This window comes from Aulonocara stuartgranti, assembly GCF_965226115.1.
Source record: "Aulonocara stuartgranti genome assembly, chromosome: 8".
Classification (NCBI taxonomy): domain Eukaryota; kingdom Metazoa; phylum Chordata; class Actinopteri; order Cichliformes; family Cichlidae; genus Aulonocara; species Aulonocara stuartgranti.
Genome location: NC_138959.1, coordinates 27,025,565 through 27,051,289, shown reverse-complemented (window position 1 = coordinate 27,051,289; position 25,725 = coordinate 27,025,565). Strand labels below are relative to the sequence as shown.

The window sequence follows — 25,725 nt, the reverse complement described above, 5'->3', positions numbered from 1 at the left end:
CATCCACCCATTCACGCACACATTCACACACTGGTGATGGCAAGCTACATTGTAGCCACAGCCACCCTGGGGCGCACTGACAGAGGCGAGGCTGCCAGACACTGGCGCCACCGGGCCCTCTGACCACCACCAGTAGGCAACGGGTGAAGTGTCTTGCCCAAGGACACAACGACCGAGACTGTCCGAGCCGGGTCTCGAACCGGCAACCTTCCGATTACAAAATAATCTAAAATAAACTAAACTAAACTAAAATAACAAGTGAGTAAAAAATGAAAATATTAATTTGTTATAGTCCCACAAGTGATTGAATATGCTACTTTCAGAAAGGGTAAGGCTTCAACGGGATGGTCAACATTATTGCAAAGGTTCGATTATACTTTATACTTTACTTTTACAGTTGCCTTCCCTGGAAGTGCTAGCAGATTATTTCCCACGTTGTCTTCCATTGCACATGGTTTAGCATTTTTGTCCCTCTGGCTCAATGTCGCCATTGTGTTTCATGTTGCTTTTTTCTTAACCTTAACTGTCCAGACTTAAACAGTCTAAACACAGTGTGGATATGGCAAAAAACTCATGTTGACCACCAATTGTTGACTGTAACACACAGTTTTCCCCTTGTCTCTTTGAATTTTAAAATTTTTGAGTTGCTGCAGGAAAAGCAAGTGTGCCTCCAACAATATCCAAATTTAAGCATATTTAAATAAAGCTTGTTAATTTTTAGCTTAACATCTCATTGTGAGTCAGATGCTTATGTTTGACATCATTCCCTTATGACGTTTAAAAATTACTGCAATATTATGCCTTCTTATTAATCAGGGAAAATGGGTGTATTTAGTCACTTCTGCATAACAGGATATTTTGGTGGGATAAAGCTCCCTTCTTTATTGATTGGCATGGTGGTTAGTACTGTTGCCTCACACAAGAAGGTTCCTGGTTTGAACCCTAGCTGGAGTTGTTTTGTGTGGAGTTTGTAATGTTATTGCTAGACCTGCATGGGTTTTTTTCAGTTGATCTTATTTCCTCTGTCCCAAGGTCATATATGTTAACTGGTTAATAGGCCATGGACGTGAGGTATAAAGTGTTTGAAGTGCATAGAATAATGTGATGTATGATTAAAAATGCCACTTGTAGTGCTTTAAGCGGTCAGTGAGACTGGGAAAATGCTGCGTAAATGCAAGTACGCATCTTGGACAGCACGCCCTCAGTATCTCAGACACAAGTTACCTACTGGTTACACAAAATTTAAACGTTCATATTCAGGATTCAGAACACTAACACTGTGCATTCAGGTCTCCCCAACTGCTGTGTTATAATGTTTCTGTGTTGTGGCTCTACATGCTTGCCTCTGTGTGTCTCTGTATGTGATCAGGTCTCCACTACGGAAAAGAGAGCGTCAGAAGCAGTGGAGGCGCTGACCTTCACAACTTTATCTCTTCTGGTTTTGTGACACTGGGACGAGGCCATCAGAAAGGTAAAGTAGTTTTTCTGTCCTCGTTTCCTTCTCTTTTTCTTACTTAGAAGTTTAAATTCTTTTTGTGCAAACACCACACTTTATACCTGCTGAATGCTTAAAGTCCTGCTCACTGTTCCACTCACATCACCGATGATCAACTACGAGACACTGGACAGAGGTAAAATATTTCCAGATTCAATTTCCCTATCCAGTCCCCATGAATACATTTTGCAATCAAATACAAGCAAGCATAAACATAGCTCCGGTGATGGGCGACATGGGGTGGAGAAGGTGACTTTGTGTATGCATTCTCAACCCACATGCACCTATTAGTAGGGCGGGGGTAGAGTTTTCCCATGGGTAACACACTGATTAGTATGCAGCCACATTGACTAAGCTCTTGTGGTTTATTCCCATCCATTTTAGCTCCAACAAATCAGACTCAGTGTGTGCCTGTGTGTGTTGGTGGCTGTGTGTGTGTTGGTGCAACCTTGCAGTGGTTGCAAGATGACATCCTTTACCTGACCCTGCTTTCAAATGTTTAATTGAATGCTTGTACCGTTTCATGGTAAATGACTGCCTTTGTAAAAAATCGACTCGATTTAAATATAATTTGCTTCCTCTGTGGTGTACTTTGATGTATTTCCACGCTTCCTCTTTGCTATCAAAACCTGCTGATTTCCTGCTCATCATCATAATTACGGCAGCTGATGACCTGCCGTTGCTTTAATAAATACCAGTTCAGATTTATGTGTTGCTCGGTAGACATGTATTTGTGTGTGCGTGATTGTTTGTGTGTATGTGTAACTGTATATGTGTGGCTTTTCTACCAGCAGGAACGGATTCTCTTTCAACAAACATCATGACTTTGTTTCCAAGTGCACAAGACTGCAGGAGCCTGCAAGTTTTCCTCCCACTCTTACTTCTAATGAGGAACCATCGCATTTATGTTTACATGAAATTAGCCGTTTTCCTCTTTGCTCTCTGCTTCATTTGTTTTCATCCCCAGAGGGGGTTTGTTTCACAATGGCATTCATGTGCAGCTAGAAATAATAAAAAAAATAATAAAAAACCCTTCTGATATGCTCTGTAGCCCCTCCACCCCCCACCCAGCGCTTCTCTACCAGAGATGAGTAATGAAGTTTTGTGAATCCTGATTCTTTTAAGCAGATTTTCCTCCCTGTACAAATATCACAATAGCAGCACTCCCGCATCCCTGCACTTGTCATACTAGCAGCAAGGGGGATGGTTTAGCATTCAGCATCTGTGCAGTTAAAGCCGTGTTTTCTTGCAAACTGTAGCCTTTGATTCCTCCACAGCACAAACAAATAAAATGTGACAGACTGAGAATTTGGAATCTTAGAAAGACGTTCTGATGCTTAAATTTCTCACAAACAAATATGTGAAGCTTTTTGCAGAGCCCCAGTTCTTTTTAACAGTATTCTTCTTTCCAACATCTCTGTTTGGCCATGCTCGTGCCCAGAGGCAGGTATTACTGTGGAGTAAATCCTGAAATCATTGAAATGGTGGTGTGAAGTTTGGTTCAGATGTTGTTACTGCTCTGTATTATCTTTAGCAATGTACACTTCAGGACAGCAGAGGCAAACAAACCGTTTAATTAGGGATCCCACACTCTTTCATGGTGTTTTAACAAGTCCTCTACAAATCCACTAAAGCAGAATGGATTCAGCTGCTTCTTAGTTTTCTCCTTGACGGGCAAAAGAAACTAAATTTCTTCTACCTACTTTACATCAAAGTCGGAGTTTCTGACAACATGTGTTAATATTTCCAGCCCAGTGATTTACAATTGTCAGAAAGTCACTTTCTCCCTCTCTTTAACCAGCTTTGGATTTATCCAAAATCTGTGGATGGATTCTAAAATGTCCAAACAGTAAACATGTGGGCTGATGTGAGCCACGTTAAGGTTAACATCAAGTAAACAGCTGAAGTTAAATCATATCGACCTTCATTACGTTTTTTTTGGAAGAGGTTTGCACAGCTTGGTTTGCTCTAGGCCAAGAGTAACAAAGCTGGAAAAATGAGAGAATGCAAATACATATTCACAGGTCAGTCAGTGGAAAAAGTCTGTTTGCCACATGAATTTGAAACAGATGTTGTCTTCTTCTGTTATATATGGGTTTTTTTGCCAGGTTGACAACGAAGTTTAGAAGTCATGATGTAGTCCTCTGGCTCGGATTAGCATAGCATCTGTTATAGCACTTAATTACACAGGCAGAAGGTATGTTTGGTTGGTAATTAGATGGCAAGTTGTGTGTGTTTGTGTGTATAGGTGTGTGTGCTGTTGTAATGCAGTCCTTGGGGAGGACAGGTGAAGTCAGGACTGGGTTTCTGGGCGTCAGAGCAGCTGGATGTTTCACATCTGTGTAGCATGATACAAAACAACTATGTGTCAAATGAGATCAGCTCTGAGCATGAAAAAGGGGGAGCTTACATTTATACTCAGAGAGTATAAATCACCCTTTTGAGTACGATTGAGATTCTACTTCAGATAGGAATCACCCACATTTCTGAAAGTGCTTTTAGCAAGCTTTACATAGAGATCAGGAACTTGAGTGGTCATATTTGACAACCTGGATTAGGGGGTGGTCATGTTTGTGCTTGGGTTGGCAACAGAAGACCTCTGGTTAAGGTTAGAAAAGATGTTGAAATGGACTAAGTGGTAAAATTGGCAATTACATGCAAACTATTTGTCACAAAAAGGTTCAATTAACTGCAGTAAATTTGTGAAAATCTCAATACACATACACAGAAATCACTCACAACTTGTGAACAATTACTGCAGGATAGTCATTTAACTTTAAAATGGCAGAAAGTCAAAAACTTTGGCTTTATATCAAAATATGGCTAGAATACAACCAGTTAGCAACCACTTGACTTGAGCCACCTTTGTTAAAGAGTTGTATATCAAATGAGTTGAGCTCATTGGGACAGAATGCCTTGGGGAGGACAGGTGAGGTCAGGGCTGGGTTATCATCAATGTACGATTATGGATCATGACAGTTTGGAAACAGGTTCCCTACCACCAAGCAATGTGAACACTCACCATGAAAGTGGATGAAAGTCAATGGTTGAGAATGTTCATGCACAACCTTTGACTGACTAGTGAGTAGTTGTGGTGACAAACTGCAACTAAGAATAAATTTTAAGATGTGTTTTTATCTAGATTTGATTTTACAACCTTGTGTCTCTATTGTTTTACATATTATTACGTTTCATTTTGTTAAAACACCAGAAAATGTAAAATACTAGCAAAATCCACATGAGTGTCTGGAGAATGCACCTCTTCACAATTTTTCTAACCTAATCCTTAAAAGGAAATGTAAATTAAAACTTTGGTTCATTCCTTTCTGTCAATAATAATCTGCTATCAATCTCTGGCTCTCTTCCGCAACGCGTCTTTGTCCTGCCTTCCTGCTCTCACCCCAAACCAGTCATGACAGATGGCCACCCATCCTTGAGCCTGGTTCTGCTACAAGTTGCTTCCTGTTAAAAGGGAGTTCTTCCTTCCCACTGTCGCCAAAGCACTTGCTCATAGGTGTTATATAGTTATCTTAACCTTACAATATAAAGCACCTTAAGACAACTGCCATTGTGATTTGACACCATATCATTAAAAATGAATTGAATTGAACTGAATAAACCAAATGTTCCTGTATGGTGCAATTAAACCCCTGTAGAAGCAGACACTGTTTTAACAGTGAACATAAAGAGATATGACGCTTCTGTTTTGGGGAAGGTTTTTAGTTCTCCACACACATCTGTTGTTTTCTTCATCCCAGTGGAGTCACCAAGTCAGTTTTCTGCATCATTTTACATTTAAACAATACTGAGCCACCCCCTCATTTCTTTAGAAATCATTGTTTGGGGTTGCATATTATCCAGTGGTGCTGGGAACCTTGTCAAAATAGCTGGGACTGGTATTTTTTACATGATCCTTTAGGACAAGAAGCAATGAAACACCACAAAAACACATTGAGTATCCGGCAGCAAATGTCTCTGAAGGACAATCGGGCTCTCCCAAGCCCAAGCTTCTCGTTGAGAAGAGAAGGGTGTCAATTTCATTACCGGACCACCTGATCAAATCCATAATTCTTTAGGTTTTATTGACTTTCAAGTTCATTAGAATTGTACAAATACTATTTTCATTTAAATCCTCAACTCAACTCAACTTCGACAAACTCAGATGTCTGTCGAAGGTTAAACCTTGATTTGGAGACTGTTATCCACGCTTTTATAACCTCACGCTTGGATTATTGCAACTCCCTTTCAATAGGGGTTGGACTGGGCACTCTGACACGCCTGCAACTAGTGCAGAATGCTGTGGTTTTTATCTGGTAGAAGGAAATTTGAGCACATTACTCCGGTTCTGGCCTCCCTGCACTGGCTTCCAATTGAATTTAGGATTCATTTTAAAGTTCTTTTATTGGTTTTTAAATCCTTAAATGGTCTAGCACCTGCATATTTGTCTGATTTGCTGAAGCCCTATGTCCCCACTTGTTTGCTCCGGTCAGCTGAGCAGCTGTTGCTCTCAGTCCCCAAATCACGGCTGAAACTTAGAGGAGAAGGAGCGCTCTCTATCATGGCTCCAAAGCTTTGGAATAATCTTCCTCTTCACATTAGGCAATCGACATCAGTGCTGGTTTTTAAATCCAGATTGAAAACACATTTTTATTCACTGGCTTTTGACTCAGTGGTTAAATGACATGTATTTACTTATATTTTATTGTTTTTGCTATGTTTATTATTTTATCGTATTTATTATTCTTATTGTATCTCTTATATTTCTATTGTTCAGCACTTTGGTCAGCCTTGTGTGTTTTTAAAGTGCTATATAAATAAACTATGATGATGATGATAAATCCATCCATTCTCTTCTGCTTATCCTCTTCGGGGTCATGGGGTAGCTGGAGCTTATTCCAGCTTTGAGATTCAGGCTACACCCTGGACAGGTCCCCAGTATGTTGCAGGGCTAACACATAGAGACAGACAACACTCACATTCATACCTTTGGACAATTTAGAGTTACCAATTATCCTAACCCACTAAATGCATGTCTTTGGACTGTGGGAGGAAGCAGAGTACAAAGAGAACCCACAAAAACACAGGGCAGAACATGCAAACTCCATGGGGTGGAGCTCAGGCGGTAGAGCAGGTCATCTACTGATCGGAAGGTTGATGGTTCGATTCCTGGCTTCCCCTAGTCTGCATGCCAAATATCCTTGGGCAAGATATTAACCCCAAATTGCTCTCCGATGCATCCATCGGAGTGTGAATGTCACTTAGAAAGCACTTAGAACAATGTGCTTGTGCGAATGCACAAGTTGTGTAAAGCGCTTTGAGTGCTCAGAAGAGTAGAAAAGCACTAATATAAGAACCAGACTATTTACCACACAGAAATTGAACTCCAAATCTTCTTGCTATAAGGCAACAGTGCTAACCACCATGCCACTGTGCTGCCCTAATGCTGAATTACTGCACATAATTCCAATACATGCTTCCAGTATGTATTAACTCCAATAATACATACTCATGTGGCCATGACAACGTTACACATTTTGGACTTTTTCTTCTGACACACAAAAAAGTTATTTTTCGTGTAAAAAAAAATAGGATGGACCATATCACAACATTTGTAGTTACCAGGACTGAACTAAACAGAACTAAAATTAAAAGTCAATGAAAAGAATAACTAGAAAAAAAACCTGGACCTGTAAATACATCAATAAATGCATAAAACAGTATTAGTGTTTGGTTTTAGTGTCTGGCAATGCAGTCAAATTTGTCAACACACACACACACACACACACACACACACACACACAGATATATATACATGCAATAGTTTGGCTGAAAAATAAAATTCAAAGAAAATTAATTAATTGAATTTATAAAAAATATTTGATAGCAATTACAGACCTCGACCTTTTAATGTTGGAGCTTGGCTGGATAAATTTATCAGCAGGTGTGCCATGGATAATGCATATTTTGATTCAATTCACATATGTCACAGCATCTTTATACTGTAGTCTACTTCACACCATCTTAGAGCCCATTCACATCTCCACTGATAGAAAAAAAGAGCTGCATTATTTTGTCCCAGCAGTCAAACCACCAGCAGATGCAAGCTTTTTGTGTAAAAATATTTCATTTCTTTCAATTTCACAACTCCATTCAAAGCCTTGTGGTGGTGTATGGAGCCAGGTCTACTGTGAGGGTGGGTGGCCATCTGTTCCCTGCATGAATTCCCTTTGCTCAATGCCTCAAGTTGATGCAAAGCAAATACAAAGTGGCTTTGATTTATGGTATGGCAGAAATTAATATTTTATTCATTCTTTTATTTTATGTGGGAAAGACTAAATGACAAAAACATTAGGCTTATGTGTCTTTCTTGCAAAAATATCATTTAGTAAAGCATTTTTATTATCTTTTTGTTGTTACTTGGTTGTCAATTTTTTATCCCTTCATTTAGCATGCACAGCTGCTTACCTTGCTTCTGTCCCCTCAGCCATCTGTCCAGATCGATGCACTGCCTGACACATTCTTTTGCGCTTGTGTTTTTTCTTGTCCTCTTGTCCAAAATTAAGGAGGCAGGGAGGTTGAGGCTTCTGTCAAACTGAGCCAAACCAATAAAGATTCTCAAAGATCTGTTGTGTGTGTGTGCGTGTGTGTGTGCTGCTGTCAGATAGAACCGCACTGTTACCTCTGCCTTGGGTGTAAAAACTGCAGAACTCAGTTTGAAGCGTCAGAGTCACCAGTAATTGTATAAAAGTTCTTTGGAAGCATAATCTTAGAAGAAGGATAAGACCAAGGCGGTGCTTCTTCTCGTTTGCTGGCAGCGCTACACCACATCACCACTCGTAGCTTTCACAGACTGACTTCAGTGCCATTGCAAACTTATATTAATTGCTTTTGTCATGAGAGAACTGCAGTGTACTTTTCTATTCACTCACTGTCACTGAATCAAATTCAGCACTGTAAATCACTGTCACATTGTTAGCACATATTTCCTCTGTGCGCGAGTGTGGTTAAAGAGAAAAGCTCAAAATCCACGCCACTGATGTAGTTAGATTACACTTCTAACACCTTGATTGATTAGAATTTTCTGCCTCAGACAGGAGACTGGATTGACAGCTAGCATGCAAATTTAATGGTGTATTAAAAATGCAGCTTGCCAGCTGTTGTTGCAGGCAACAACTCGAATGTGTCCATTTTAATTATTTTTCCATATGTCACTCTTGTTGATATGAAATACGGCCAAGTCACGGCATCCGGAGAAGTGATTACTTCAGACAAAGCCTCCATCCTTGACTTAGCGTGTCATACTTCATTACCTTGCTAAGCCCAACTTTTAATTCTGCCCTGTGGAGGAAGGCAAATTGGTTTTCATGGCAGGCAATTAGTGTTTTTACTGTATGAATACAAGTTTTGAATGCTGCATGTGATGATGCAGCAGCAGAATTAGATGGGGAAGTTAACTTTTTATTTACAACGCAATTTCAATATATTAACAAGTCCAGGCATCACTAATTGGCATTCAACTCGAGTTGTACTATACAACGGCATCGTGCCGAGGGACTGTAGGGACTATCAAGGGAAAGGACTAGCAGAGCAAACACCAGTCATTTGTTTCTCCTGTTATGTACTAACAGCTGTTTGCCTCTGATGTGTTCTTTTTTTTTGTTTACCTTTTTGTGAAGAACTTGATGGCAGGGTATGACAAGCCCCTCCCTGCATTTCAGCACTCCCCTCTGATTGTGACACAGTCATCTCTTGTTCCTCTGAATGAATCAGATGCAACACAAAAACAAAACAAGCCTACAGGCATCATCATTTCCAGTCTGTGTAATCACCACTCCAGGCTGATAAGACCGAAGATGAAAACATCCACCCGTGAAAGCGTTTGCTGTTGTTTAAAGTGTGCAAGGGAAAACAAATCCAGAGATAAACTGATTCACATGGTAGCCACGGATCGTCAGGCTAGACATGGAAGATGAGATACAACACTTAGTGTTCTTAGTTACTCAGTTCAGTCTTCAGCCCTCCTTCAGACGACGTCACGACAGCTTGCGGATTCCGCAAAGTCCCTAATCCTTTTTATTTAAATATTTAACTGTAATGTGTTTGATTATTTTCATGACAAGACAGTACAGCAGACAAGAAGTGGCCTAGGGCAGAGTATGGGTTGCCTGTTCAACCACAGCCAGAGGAACCCCTAATCCTGGATGAGGTCACTAAATAAGCACTTTTGCCCTCTTTAGACTAATCTACATCAATGTGAGTGGATCTAGGAGGTTGCCAAACTAACACTGGTGCTGTAAGGTTATATAATGCAGAATTTCTTCTTAACAGTATTATAATGACCTTATATAAAAAAGAGATTACATAACAAAGGTGGCTAGTGGGATTCAAACAATGTAACAGAATGAGCGAGCAATCGAAATGCTAACCACCCTGCAGCTTCTACCGACTTCTAATTAGCCTTGTGAAACATCTGGACTGTAAGGTGAACTTACACGGTGAAAAGCGTTTCCTGCTGGTCGCATGTCGTAGCCAGAGTACAGACGGGAACCAGACGCAGTTTATACCTCTTTATTATTACTCTCCTGGGAAAAAAAAAACACTTTTTGAAAGTTGGAAATGTTTTTCACAATGGAAGCAGAGTAAACACTGTCAGTTTTTTTTGGCTCCATTTCTGCAATTTTGTTAAAAACAAACGCACAAAGAGAATTGAAAGCTGAGCTACTACTGGGAAGCTGGAGTGGAGCGTGGGAGAAGCAAGACAGGACAGCTACAGCAGACAGTGCAGAACTTGAAAACTGATGATAAACAGTTTTCTGTGGCAGTAGTATCTTTACACAATGAAGATCAGGGGCTACACAGCAAGTCAAAGATGGCTTTCTGGCTGATAAGGTGTAATGTGCATTGATTGCCTAAATGTGGCTGTTTGAGTTGGGTTTTATGGTTACATCTGACACTCAACAACATGGATTATAAATTGAGAACTCCCCAATTTCACGCATGTAACCAGCACCTTAATGGCCTGCTCTGTCGTGTGAATTTTTTTCACTGTTTAATAGCTTACACTGGAAGTTGTAACATGCTGTATAATGAGCAATTAGCTTAAGTAACTCCACAAAGACTCCCACAGGCCATTTGTGTATCAGCAGTATTGGAGTATTTTCTCTTTCTTCTTTTTTTTTACCTTTTACCTTTTTCTTTCATTTATTCACGTATATTGTAATTTATTATTTATCTTAGTAAGAAGTCATTTGTATAACAACCTGACCTGACCACCAGAACTATTTATTGTAGGTCAATTATTCATCAAAACAATCTCAGTGAACACATGTTTGAAAAATTGTTCTGATTTTATGTTTGTTGTTTTGTCTAGTGAGGGAGAGACTCAGTATGACTGAAAAAACTGACTAAATTTCCTTGAAAAGCTGTGAGTGTTTACTGCAAGGTCCTTTCACTGATCAAAAACCCTTCAAATCGTGTTAAAGAATAAAATAAACACCACTTACGTTACAGTCTCACACAATTACACTAGTAAGTGAGATGCTACTGCAAAAAAAAAAACTGGTCTGAACTCCAAATCTCAACAACTATAGGCCTATTTCCATTTACCGTTCAACCAATTCATTGTGAGCTGCTAAATGCTCAACTATGTTATCCAGATAGCCTGTAATTGTGTCTGTCAAGTATTGTATACTGACTTTTGAGAGCTTTATCTGAGAAATCAGCTGCCTGCTGTGACAGAAAATGGCAGTATGCCAAGCGTGAGAGTGAAACAAAACAGTAAAGACGTACTGTAAACTGACAAGAGAGTCTGCTGATAATTTTCTGTAGATTCATCACAATAAGTGACATTTTTCACTTTGTCATTTGACAAACTGAAGAAATCTTTATGATATCTTCAAATATGACTTCAAAATTTGAATAAGTAATGGAGTTAGGTAGGAAGAATAACTATAAACTGTTCGTAGTTCCTGTTGTCATTGTTTGAATAGCTTTCATGAGAATTACATTGGCTTGTTTTCGAAAAAACAAGACAGTTTTAGTGTTGTGTTTCTTCACATCTTTAAAATAGCAGCTTAAGCGAAATATATAAGGTCTCTTGTGTTGCTTACATCTCTGATGGTTAGCTGTTTAAAGTGCAAGATGCTAAAGAAGACAAGCTTCTGTAGGCCTTCACAGCTATTAAAAAAATCATTTTATAGTATATGATGTGGCATCTAAACATGGTCTTACAAGGAATACATGCATTATTTCTAGATTTAAGAAGTGTTCTTCGTGGTTCTGCTGGTTACTTTCCCTACAGCGACTTTTCCTTCCGTTTGTTATTATCAGTTCAGGTTAAAACACTTTGGAACCAGGTCCCACTTCAGGGAGCAATCTCTACCTCCCAAATCAGTCTTAGGTGGAAATCCATCCTGGCTCTGTGGCAGATTTTTTGATTGACAGCACTACAAAGTATCCTGCACATTCAAAATGATGGTCAGGTTCTGGGGAGGTGGCATGGATGACCTGCTGGCTAAGCAAATCACGGAATAACCATTAAAGAAGTGTTAATAAGGTCCTGTGGAGGGCAAGGCTGGGGCTGTGGTGCTCATTAGCAGGTTCCTTTCAGATACATTACAGAGTGATTGGACTTGTCCCATCTCTTAAAGTTCTTCCACTGAATATGTAGGGGAGCCCAGGAGGAGAAGGATAGAGGTGAACAACTGTGTCTGTAAAAGAAAATGAAAAAAAGTGACTTGCTATGCATTTCACCATATTTTGGGCCAGTTTATAGTCTGTTAGAATTAGTTCTGACAGTTCTGTGTTTGGCAGAAATCAGTGTTTGTATTTGTTCCAAACGGAGCGTAGATGGAAGTTTAAATATTTGGATAACTGTGAACAAATTCATACAGTCCAGTCTTGCACTTAACTGACATCAAATTGCATGGTCATTGTAACATTAAAAGTGCTGCTGAATAAGTTAAATTATCTTTCTCAACACTCCCAACCACACCATGAAGAGATGATCAGTTTTGCTGAGGTACACGGCTACAGTGATCAACCACAACATTAATATCACTTCCTTTGTATTTTGAGGATCCCCGTGGCTCCATACCCATTGAAGGATTGTCAGTCAATCTCTGTGATGTCCTGTGGTGTCACTAGCAATGAATCCTGTCTCTCGCTCCTTTGTTCTTTGAACTGTCTATGAGTAGTTTTGCTGGGTTTATTTGGATGCATTTTTCTACTCTGGGAGTGTACAGCCATTGGGGAATGTTATCTCCACGGCAGCTTGTGTCTCTACTGCAACAATTTTTGCCAGGATCAAAGGTTTCCCAGTAGAACATTGCAAATGTAGGATGACAATCAATGTTAGTTGTTAGTTGTTGGCTTCAGTAGACCTTTTGATAAAGGTTGTATAGTTGGATCAGGTGGTCTGTTGTCACCCCTACATTATGTCGCAACAGCATAAACAAGGTATGGTGGTGGGACGCTTCACAAGACGCAGTACCTCATGAGGTACTACAGATGAAGCACTGAGCACTTCTCTTTTACTCGCTTCTTTTTCACTTCCCATGTGTTTCTAAGTCACTATTACACATCATTACTTTTGTCTACTCTGCCCTGTAGTCTGTGTTATTTCTTCATCTGCCTTTTTTCTGTCTTTTCTTCTTCTTTGTCATCATCTCAACCAGTCATTGCACATGGCTGACCTTTTTTTAAATAAGGTGTTTTCCTTTAAAAAAAGGTCTCCTTCCTCATCATTATCAACTTCTTGTTCATCTGTGATTGTCAGATGTTTCTAATATTGAACGCTCACAATATAAAGTGGCTTGCAGCTCTGAACTGACATTGAGTGGTTATTATTTGACATTTGTATTGTTGTGTCCTGAAGATCTCTATAGTTTCTCCTCAGCTGCAGAGATTTAATGGCAGCTTCTCTTTCCCACAATTAACTCATGAATTTATACAACACTGAAGTAATCCTCACTGTCCTTTAGCTGAGGACTGATTTAGCAACTGTCTCTGGTTTTTGAAATTTTAACACATGTGACAAACACCTTGTAGCATTTTCCAAAATACCAGCAGAGAACAAATATGTCGAGGTCAGTGAATGACAAGCCACCCTACAATTCCTGACAAGACTCTTGGGTATCCCGAGGAACAATAGCACTTCTAGATACACTGCAGTCAATTACAGTGATGTGAGATGTGGGGGCAGACAGAGGAAATGACAGTTGGGAGACAGCTCTCTTATCATTGTCCTTCTGTTGTGGTCACTTTGAAACAAGTGGAGCTATTTGTCTGGCAGTGAGGTATGCTGGAGGGGAAGAGAAAGAACGCTTTTATCTCTGAAAAGACAGGAGAGGGGAATATGCAAGAATTGTAGCGCAGACAGAATATCTGAGTATTAACCGAGGGAGCAAGCTAAAAAAGTACTTTGAGAGGAGCTGTTTGGCAGGTAACTGGCAGGAGAAGTGATAGAGAATACTTGCAGGCAGGTAGCTGGAGGACAATGGACTGACAAGGCTGCGGTGATGTTTGCCCGAGCACAGTGTACTTTAAATGTGGAGCATCAATCAAGATGCTGCCCACTGCACAGCACGGCAACTTTTATCGCCACTCATTAAAGTAAGTGCAGATATTTTATGCATCAGTTAAAATGTAAGGACATTTTCATGCTAATTTCCCTCTTTTAGATTTGTTATTCATCATCTTTGATCAACATGGTCCTGCACACAAATAAAGCAGAGGGTGTGCTGCCTGATGAGTCTGGATGAATCACATCTGCAAATTGCTTCTGCTGCTTCAGTTTATTTAGAAAACTCAGGACTTTTATTTATGTTTAATGAAACCGTGTGATATATTAAATCCCGCTTCAGTTGTTCAGAACCAAATTGAGTGCAGCATTAATTTCTTTTTGCAAGGGAGCATTTATCATCTTTAAAAGTGGAGAACAAACAGAGTATGGGATTCAAGTTCTGTTCTTGTTCCAGTTCTGTCTCTGGGAGCGGTTCCATCATCAGAAGAACATTTAGCAACTCTAAATCCAACCTTTGCCTCCTGCCTAACCACCTTTGCCTTTTTTAGCATACCTTTAGGATATGCTAAAAATGCGGTGGCCTTCTCTGAAATGAAATAAACTTGTGAACTTTGGCCCAAATTTCTCACCCCGTGGACCGTTTTGCCTCCCTTGTGAATCTGTAATCAGCGGCCGGTTTGTGTTTTGGGTCTGGTCCCGGTCTTTGAATTTCAAGTTTCTCTACACTGGGCGCTTTTTGTTCTTCTATTTCACAGCAGAAACAATGGTTTTTAATTGATTTTTTATGAATGAACGTGAGCAGTGAACACCCTCTCTCATTAGAGACATGGGTGCAGATCTGAGAGCTGTTAATCCACTGTTCAAAGGACAGTTATGGGCTTTTGAATCTAACAGCCTTTGTATAGCAACACTTCCTATTTAGGATGCCTTTAAGTCTGGACTTTATTTATTAACTTACACAGCGGCAGTTGTGTTAATGCTTGTTGTCTCTAAATACCTTTAAACTGTTTATCTGCTGTTGCTCTTTTTACACCAGCTGAAGATTCAAAATACCAAACATAAGAGCAGCTAAGCTGGAACAGGAGCAACAATGGCACTGGCTCAAGCTGTTTATCGTATTGAAAACCATATCACTGTGCACAGTCATGTCCTTTAAAGAGTTGCACTGAGTGAGAAAACAGCAGTTATAAATAGTGATGCTAAGGGCATTTTAAGGATACTTTCTCAAGTATTTTAGATAAACCTGGTAAAAGACTGATCTTGCCTCCTCTGTGCTGACCTCGAGCAGCTTTATATCCCACCTCCTTACAAGGCAATCTCTTGCGCTCATCTGTAATCTATTATTCATAACGAAGAGGCAGAGTAGAGACTGGGAGAAGCAGATAACTTGGTCACTTCTTTCTCCATCCACCGCCCCTCAACCCCTCATTACTATTATCCAGAAGCTATTGTGAGGGGAAAACAAATGGAACGACTGCCTTTTGTTGTATAGGAGAGGGGAAAATTTGTATTCTGTGCAGAATTTGAATGTAGATTCAGAGCACACAGGCTATGGCTGCCAGTTGCATTGTGCAAATAATAATGCACGGGAGGGATCAAATTAAAATTTATCAGCTCTGAGATGGTATCCTTCTCCAAATCTATTTCTTGCAGATGAAAAATTGAAAATGCAAAAGTGAACACGTTTTGAGTTTGCTGCTAATTTGCTCTGTTATTCCAAGAGAACTCCGAAGACAAGTTTGTGGCTAGTCTGTTGGGACATATATAGTCCAATGGTCATATATATATATCATAAATGTTACATAATGGACCCCGGCCTTAAGTCACTAGAATAATATTTGCCATGAGTGGACTAGCTTGTTTTTGTTTCCCTCATTAACAATGACATTTTCATTTATATAGCACATTTCATTCACTATAAAAACCTGCGCAGGTTTGCAGTGCCTTAAGGCAGTGAAAACAGCAAAACAGAACCAAAAAACAAACAACAAAACAAAATTAAAAAACAAACAAACACCTCTTAAGCTCAGGCCTGTCTGAATACAAGGGTTTTGAGTCTGTTTTTGAGTATACGTACAGATGTAATTGACCCCAAATCAGCAAGACAGCTTGTTCCAAAGACCAGGACAACAGTAACTGAGAGCAGCCTGAGACCTGATTCTAGGAACAATTAAAAGATCTAGAATCAGATCTTTTAAATCCATATAAATTTTAGATCTAGAGGAAAAAATGAAAAGGTCTGAGAGGTCTGACTGGGTTGTAGAAATGGGGGAGTCAAACTATTGTATTGTATCTTTATTTGTTTCAGACATATAAAACAAAAAACAATATATACACACTACATATATTTTCATTTACAGATACGAATATATATGTAGATATACACACACACACACACACACACACACACACACACACACACACACACACACGTATGTGTTCAGATAAACAAAAAATATATAATGAAATAAAACACCAAAGGCTATAAAGCCAATGAAGAGCCCCTTAAATACTGGGGTAAGGAATCTGCTGCATTTTCAATGAGCTGAAGTCATCCCACTGATGATTTGGGGCATCCTGCAGTAATCTAACTTGAGATTTTCTAACCTCAGATATATTTGTTATGTGATAAAAAGGAGCTGTGGAGCTCAAAGCTGAGATCAACGAATAACTGATGAATAAATATGAAAAAAAGGTAAAAAGGTGATCATTTCAGGATGGTCACATTAAATACAAAAACAAACATACTAATGTTTTCACATTGACACACTCAAACACACAAACAAACAGTGGTCCCACTCTTGGTGTAAAAGCTGATAAATGACTCCTGTTGTTGAGATAATCAGTAATGATTATCAATTTGCAGAGGGCGATTGTTTACTGAGCGCCTTCACAATTTGCTAATAGTCACAGATGATAAACCACTACGACACAGTCAGTGAATTCGGACAGAGGGATAATACATTTCCTGATCTGGGCTCAACCACACTTTTATACGTAATTGTTTTATTATCTCTGCAATATATTTAACAACAAACAAAGTCTCTCTGTCTCTGCATAAAGTAGGCGGTGTTTTCCTGGGCATCTATTTCACACTGTTGTACACGCAAGCTGGAGGGACAAGAGATCAACACCCTGTCAGGCTCGGTATTAGGCTGCAATCTGAAAAAAATCACAAGATGTGAGAGACTTGACATGCTGAGAGGTACTCTGTTGGAGTGAAAAAGCTACTCCACGAGTTGTTGGTTGAAGAGAGAACGTGCAGCAAAGTCTACATGTCTTAGCTGTCACTGACTCCATTCCCCCGCTGCACATTACAACATGGTACTCTCAGCCCTCTCCGACCAGACCTGCAAATTGCCTCTACCTTGTTGCTGTTCCTGGTTCTGTGAACTTATCACATGGTGGGCGAATGAATTATCACAGATAGAGGCAATATCTATCAATTTGTCAGTACAGACTGTGGGGTAATAGACACGGAGGCTGAGATATTATAATTGAAAGGCCCCTTCAGTAGCGATACATAATGAAGTTTCCCTGTGGGCTGTTAAGGGTTGGGGAAGGCAGAGTTTCAGATGGTGGAAGGTGTTTTCACATATATCGAGTCATCCTGTTAACCCCCCACTGGGTGAGGCATGGAGGGAATATGATATGGGTGTGAAAACACAGGAGGGGGAGTCACTCACACAGCTTCATTATGAATCACTTGGAACAGGTCTGTGCATGACGCAAACGTGGTATTATCTGAAAGTGCTATTAACTGACAAATTCAGTGAGACATTAGGGAGACAAATCAGCAGCTTTCCATGACACAGCCAATGTACTACACATCATGTATGTGACTGCTAAACATTTTGCAAAATGATTGCAGTTGTCGTTTGTTGATGTTTAAAATCTAGCTGAACCCATGAGGCCTAACTCATCACTGGTGTCGATCCCAATCCTAACAGTACCAGTTTTAAATTGTTTTTTCACATCTCATTCAGGGAACAGAGACAATCATTCGAGCATTCATTTAGCACACATCTTTTCACAGTTTTCCAACATAAGCTTGTTTTCCCTTTCTCCAAAGTATAGGATTAGGGTTAGAATACCACTCTACATTAGGTCATTGGTGACGCATCTAGGGTCCATTAAAGCCATATACTTAAAACTAAACTGGATTTAAAGTATAACTGAGAAAACAAAATAATAAGGCAGCTCACCCCTTCAGCTTCACCTCCTACTTACACGTGATAAGTAACCTAGTTACAAAGCTCAACAGTCCTCGGGAAAACATGCACAAGAATCACAGAGGGTTTGGAGGCCAAGGTCGGGTTTGTTGCTGCGGTCAGTTGCTGCCTGGGGACAACTGCTGGAGAGGTTTTTTCAAAATAGCCACTTGATCAGGAAACCAATCAGCAGCTGCCAGCTCTCCAATCAGGAACGACCTGCAGAGACTCTTAAAGACACAGAGCATAGAACAAAAAAACAGCCACTGGGATTCAAATTATGGCAAGGGCCATAACACGGATTTTTGTCCATCCAGCAATCCATAGGGTGAGAGGCGGGGTGCAACTAAACTGTTCTCTCAGGTCTTGGCATTCATGGAACAGGGTTAGGATTATCACCTATGTTGACTGTATTCATTTTGGAATTACAGTTCTTCTTTTTATGATTTGGGTTACGGTATGTAAAAAGTGCTGGACATTAACCACACCGCAGTTTCAATGTTCTGTAATGATTTCACTGATATATGCTTTAAATAATTTGTTTCCAAATACTGAACGAATTTTAACCCCGTGCACCTTTGAGCTACATCTACCCAGGTCAGGTTGTTACAAAAATCAGTTTCATGGCACATTTGGTGATAACACTGCCCTCTACTTGTTCAGTTCAAATGGCTCTAGCATAGGGCTTCATTTCCATTGTAAAATATTTGGGACAGTTCAGTGTTTTTGAATAAGGCCAACAACCCAGTGCGTATACTCGTGTTCACACTTATTCACACTATAATTTCTAATGTTGATTTGTGAACTGAGAAAGAAAAAAGATTTTCAAACCTCACTTTTGCTTAATGATGGCAACAGTGATTATGTATGTACTGTATTTAAATGATTTCAAATTCACTTCATTTGTATGTAAATTAAGTGTATTCAGTGACATTAAACACTGCGTTAGATCTCATCAGTGGCACTTTGAGGAGAAAATATTAAGTAAAGGGTAACAAGAAATGGAACAAAATTGATTTTTTTTTAAGTTTACAAATGCTGCTTCGGGTACCTAAAACATTTATTTCATTTTTGAGTGTTAAAAATCTGTTGGTATCTTATGATTGTCAAATGGTTTACAGAAAGGAGTCAAAACCATTAGTTTCCATTAATTTTCAGACACAATATCCATATAGCTGAACCTTGCCTCCAGTTATGAAACCAGTCTATTATTAGTAGTATTATTACTTTCACATTCCTTAATTACGACAATGAAAACCAGTGGATTAAATAGTCACTGAACTCACATTAAATGTTTATGCTGTCAAAATTTGGCAAACTATAAACCAAGACAAAAAAGACGAATTGCTGAACAGGATAAAAATCCGTACATTTGAACTGTGCAGCGTACATTTAAAAATTGTCTGTCAAAAATATGTGTGTGATTCATATTTTAACTACATTTACTTTAAAATATTTTCTTATTAATAAAGTCTGTACTATGTCAGGGTAAAAGTCACAATTTAATATTTGTTCAAAAACCCTACACACGGATATGAACCATTCACAGCTACAGGGGATAAAAGAAAATCAGACCTACTTCTATATGTACATTTATTTAAATGCCAACTTTACATATTTACACATTAGAAAATAAAATATTACTCAAGAGTTAAGATATGAAAATAAGGACATTCATTCTAAGGGAGTTCTGTGGTTATCTTTTACTCAACATGACATAAGAAAAAATCACACCATGAGCAACCAGCAGCGCGGGACACTTTTATTACTAGCCAGTATATAAGGATTATTCTGTATCTATTCAGTCAATCAACTTTCCATTGTTTTGCCATCTACTAAAAAAAATCCAAAAGGAACTGAGAGTAAATCCTTCTCTCTGGATCCAAGCTGGATTCTCTGCCATTATTGCTACACGGCCTACACTGAGTCTGCATTGGCCCTAACCAGTATTTTATTTTATTTGAACAATAATAACTTAATAAAATAAAAACAATAAAATCAATAATCAATCAATCTTAATTTGGAAAATATAGGTTATTAGCCTACTGCCACTTCTTCTTTATTCTTTTTTCAAATAGAAATGATAAACTATTTGGAGTTTGTATGTTCGACTTGAGCCTGTATGGGTTTTCTCTGGCTCCCGGGTTTTTCTCCCATAGTTTAAAGATATGCTTATTAGGTCAACTGGTGATTCTTAGCTGGCCATAAATAATGTTATTAAGAAAACAAATATCAAAGCTGGCTTCTTTTCCTCACACTTGTTGCAATCAGCTGATTTCAGCTTATGTGCACGAAATAATAAAATAGTACAATAGTCTATAACTTTTAAAATAGTGTCGATATAAAGCATGACTTTTTGTTGTTGTTATTGCAGAAAGGACATGTTTATTATGGCAAAGTTGTCTCCATGTTGTTACTTATATTATGTCTAATTACGGCAGGCTAAATGACTCACTACAGACAAGTCCAAAGCAGCAAGATTTATATCTGTGACACACAGTTCATCCAATTTTACGACACAATGTTCAATCTCAGAGATAAAAGACTGTTTGGAAAAGATGCTAGAAAAGAAATATTATTTAAAGTGGGCAATATGGTGACTGATAGAAATTCAGTGTAAAAATTATGGATGGCTACGTTCTGATGGTTAATATAAAATTTGTAATCTTCCATCTGATATTTAACAAAAGGCTAACTATAGCCTGTTGGTGGTGTTCATTACTTTTCTATGCCCATCCCCAAACGTGAATCACATGTCACTGCCTATACTATATGCACATAGTAATTGGTGCACCCTTGGAGCGCTTTCAAATCAGGCAAAATTAGCCGCATGCTGCCGCTTCTGATAGATATGAGCTTTTCAATCCTCTTCCCAACTGAGTGGAGGAGTTTTCTGTGTCTTAATTACCTCACATTTGGCACAGTGCACTGCAGAGCTGGCTGTCGGGAGATAGGGACTCAACTGAGACACTCAGACAGCGGTTGGTGACAGAAGCCAGGGGAGGACGCAGGAGAGAAAAAGCTCCCAGCTAGCATGCTTTGGATGACAGAAGCAGTGTTGGAGGGGGCCATAGATCCCCACGGAGGGGCAGAAGAAAGAGAAAGAGCCAGCTCAAGGGAGAATCCCCCTCAGGCACATATGGCAGAATTGAAACATCCATATGCTGGCATAAAACAGAAGAGTGTCGATACTTTCGCTCTCTCCTTCTGTCTGCCTTTGGAGATACGGTATACTGGCTGGTCTTTTTTATTTTGCACACAACTCAGAATCCCCAGAGGAATGCTGACTGTGGTAAAGGAAAGACCGATGTTTCAAAAATCCATACTGGGAATACAACATCATGGCTAGTCCATGGATGAAGCTATAAAATAGAGGCTGCCACAAGAACAACAGGGTTTACAGAACATTATATGAAACAACCAATAAAATTCATTTTTCTCTAAGACATTATGTGTGTGCCATAAACTACTATTGCTGAGCAAAAAAGAAAGTAAAAGTTGCACCTTTTACAACATGTTGGCTGCAGTGTTGAGGCACAACTTTACTTAGAAGGCAAACCTTCTCCATTTCCACTTTGCCTCAGAGAGTAGCTGGATAGTGTGCGTAGACCAGTCTGCCACTTCCATTGGAAAATGCACTTTTTCCCCTAGCAACAGGATATTGGCAGGGTTGCTGACTGGTTTGTAGGCCAGCATGACTGGGATTTACATGACTGCCATCAACATCCGGCAAAACAAATTTTTCCCTCATGACTGGTGGTTGTCAAAGGTTGTGACCCTGACTCTAGGACTGTTTGATTAGGACCGTATTCACTTGATACATTGTTACTATAACTGCCACATAATCCACGATGGCAAGCAAGCTAATGTCATATTGTTAGTAGCCATGTGTCTGCACAACCTAAATATAGACTGGTGATAAATAAAAAAAACAAACGAATCCATCATGGTTTCTTGGTCACCATCTTCACGCTTCAGTCTGACCGCGAAACCACTTACTCGCTGGATTAAGTCATAAGCCAGCGAGCATACCACCACCATTTGCCATTGTAAAACATTTTAAGAGCAAGACTTACTAAATTGAGGTCAAGTGAGAAAGCCATTTTCCCATAGACTTCTATAGGACCATCTTTTTGCAACCACAGCTATCACCATCTGGTAGCCTTTAGAATTCAAGTTTAAATCACTCTGGATAAGCTTCATTTTTCCAACCCTCATGTTACATCCATGTTTTATTATATCGTTATTTCTACAGACAATATTTAACGAGTATTAAAAAAGAAACAAAGTGTTAGGCTGTAGATATATACAGGATTTAATCTAACCAATAATGACTCATTCAATTGTCAAATAAAATAAAATAATATTAAGTACTGCTGGGATATCACAGAGGTCCAATCACTTAAAGACACTTCAATCTTATTTCTGTATTTACAGCTGAATCATCTAATGGAAATTCTCCTTTACACTTAATAACTCAAACTTGAAATAAAAGACTAGCGTGTATGTCTTATACCCAAGCAATTTCCTGTCAGTATTTTCTCTGAGTCAGTTGATAATGGGAAAAACATAAAAGGACCCTGCAGAGAGAGTTGACTCCTGCAGCCAGAGGCAATGAACTGCAAAGGCTGACAGCGAAGCACCCGAGGTGTTAGTGTAAAAACTCTTCTTATATCCATGCCGCAGACACTCTGCTACCAAAGTATGTGTATGTTTGCCCACTCTTTTAATTATAAGAGTCAGCTAATTGTAGGTAAAACAGGCCTAAACACAGCACAACATGACACTGACACCATGTCAGTGTCATGTCTATTTTTTAATGTTTTATGGACAACATATGGAAATTAGCCCTTGGCTATAATCTGGCATGTTTACATGTAATTTATTGTTTATGTTCATTAACATGCACTGTCCTAAATAAATAAAATAAAAAAATAAAATAAAAATTGCCGACATAAATAACTGTACCTGTGTTGGATATAAAGAAGCAATCGTGTCAATCGTGGGGCTGTTTTTGTTCCCCTAGTAATACACGGTGTGATTTAGAATGGACAGAAACTGTACACAGCGGGCTACAACACAACATCTCCAACCAGATCTGCCTCCAGTTCAATTGTGCTCCCTGTACTAAACTGTCTCTATTCCCTTGATGTGGCATTGATCGGTCTACTCGGAGCATTGTCTGATAGTCTGACCACCACCATCAATATTGCATCAAGTTCTTTCTAAACAGCTCAGAACTATTTTGCACTCCATCTAGGGAGAGGTAATAAACATGTCTGTCTTCATTCCCTGGCAAGAATCACATGCCGCCTCATCTCACCCAGTGGCTTTATTTTGTGCGAGGGAGAACTGAATAATTGAGATCCACTTCTTTTGTGGCGCAAGGTGAGCTTTGGAAAACAGGACTTGTTACATTATTAATCACTTCAAATATTAATTAGTTATTCTTTGTAATTAGTATGTGGTCCACAGTATCCACTGTGAAGATTAAATGTTTACAACAGAGTAAGTCAATATTTGCTCACTGGAAGTTAAAGCACTCAAACCTGTGGTAGCAGCAGAGGGAATTCAGGCATTCCAGTTCTGTCTTCTGAAAACGCAGCTGGACCAGATTTTGGCCCAGACTCCACCTGACTTCTCACTGGTTTTTTCCTCCATCTCTCTCCTGACCACTGTGGTCTATCTGGCAGATACAGCAATCTAGGGAAGCATGAAGATATTAAATTAAACCAGGAGGAATCAGTCATGCAGCTGCCACAATGCCCTGTGGGAGATATAGTAAAGAACAGTGTTTGAGAGGAGGACATCTACAGTACTGGTGACTCATTGACCCAAGTCCTCTAGCTAGCTCATTAGCCCTTCATTATAACAGGTTCTGCAGACTCTGGTGACAGTGTGCTGATGTTATGTACCTTGATTTTAATTATTGGCCTGGAGCCGCTCAGATGCACTCCTGTGCTACCAAATTGCATCTGATAGCAATCTGTGTGCAATTAGGGTCACTTAAAACATATTCATATTTAAACTGGTGGTTTTGGTCAAACGATTTGAGACAAGAGACCAACCAAGTGCAGAGCCTACTTCTGAGGATGTAGCAGCTCACTAATGATCTCATCTAATGCTATAAACCCAGAAGAGAGACGGAGGGAATGCCATTTTCCCCAGTTCACCTAGTAAAAATGATCTAATTTCATGCCTTTATTTAGCTTGATTTATTTAGCATTATAGTAGGTCTAAGGGATCTTTAAAAAAGAGTAAGTGATCTTTGATGCAACTCCCCCAATGAATAGGGCATCACTAAGGTTAAATTGATTATAACTGAAATTGACCATAATATTGGGTTAGAGAAGTAACAAAAATGCATTAGTTTGTACCGACAACACGTAATTAGACAATTAATCACATGTACAATCATCCAAAAGGTACCATTTATCACATGCTTTTAAACAGCAAAAAACAATTTATTCTCATTTACTAAAGCTTTGTAAAATAAGTTGTAGGACACTGTACCGCCCAAAAAACTGCTTAAGTTCTTAATACCCACCTGGTTGTTGGGAACATGTTTAGAGTTATGGGAGGTTTTAGGATCCCCTAACTCTGACCTGTTGTACGTGAAGAGGTTAAAATGTTGAAACTTTCTTTTTATCATACTTATTTTTTATTTATTTATTTTTTAGAAAGAGGGGCAATACATATTAATGAACATTTTAACAAATGTAAATATGCCAGATTATAGCCTTGGGCTATGATTAGATTATATAAAAAAGAGAGAAAATAAAACAATAAATCTTTTATGGCATCTGCAGCTCCAGTTCAATTTGAATGTTAGACCAGCATCACTATTAACCTACTAATTAACTTAGTAATATTCATAACTGGAGTGTTTATGTTTCAACAAACTTACAACAAGAAATTGTAATAACCTTTTTCTAATCGAACTGACATTTTTACACAATCACATGTTCACACGGACATTTCTTCTGTTACATTTAAGAAATTCTGTCTCACGCTTACGGCCAATTGAGAATCACAGCTAAACTAACATGCATGTGTTTGATTAGGAAGCCATGTGTCCAGATATGTCAGGCACTGCGCCTTCCCTGATATATTATTTAAGTGCTTCTGTGTTATGCTGCTTTGTTTTTATTGTATTTGGTTGTAAATATTGTGTTTCGCACTCTGTAGAATCCTTTTTCAAACCCAAAAATACATTCAAAATTGTAACTATTTGCACAAGTGTACATCAGAATCAGAATCAGAATACTTTATTGATCCCTTGGGGAAATTCTTTTTTGTTACAGTGCTCCATTATAAACAACCATTAACAAAGATAGACAATACACTAACTAAGAATAGCACAATATATACAGGCATATATATACATAAAGATCACTTATTAATAAATAGCTGAAAAAGGAAGAACATGTGCAAAAAGTGTGTAGCTATTGCAGTATACAGTGTGTTAAATGGATGAGTTGTACAGATGGCCACAG

General features: G+C 39.0%; 2 protein-coding genes across 5 annotated transcripts in view; both read left to right on the top strand.

Moving 5' to 3' along the window:
* Positions 1-25,725, top strand: part of myocd (myocardin) — a 550,512-nt gene that overhangs the window by 122,405 nt on the left and 402,382 nt on the right. The gene's annotated exons all lie outside the window — the stretch shown is intronic.
* LOC309713313 (shisa family member 6) overlaps positions 1-25,725 on the top strand; it is a 76,498-nt gene that overhangs the window by 14,087 nt on the left and 36,686 nt on the right. For all 4 annotated transcript variants that reach the window (XM_082544860.1, XM_082544859.1, XM_082544862.1 and 1 more), the window contains exon 4: positions 1,370-1,471. In XM_082544860.1, coding sequence (XP_082400986.1) covers positions 1,370-1,471 — 102 coding nt within the window. The remainder of the gene's footprint in view (positions 1-1,369; positions 1,472-25,725) is intronic.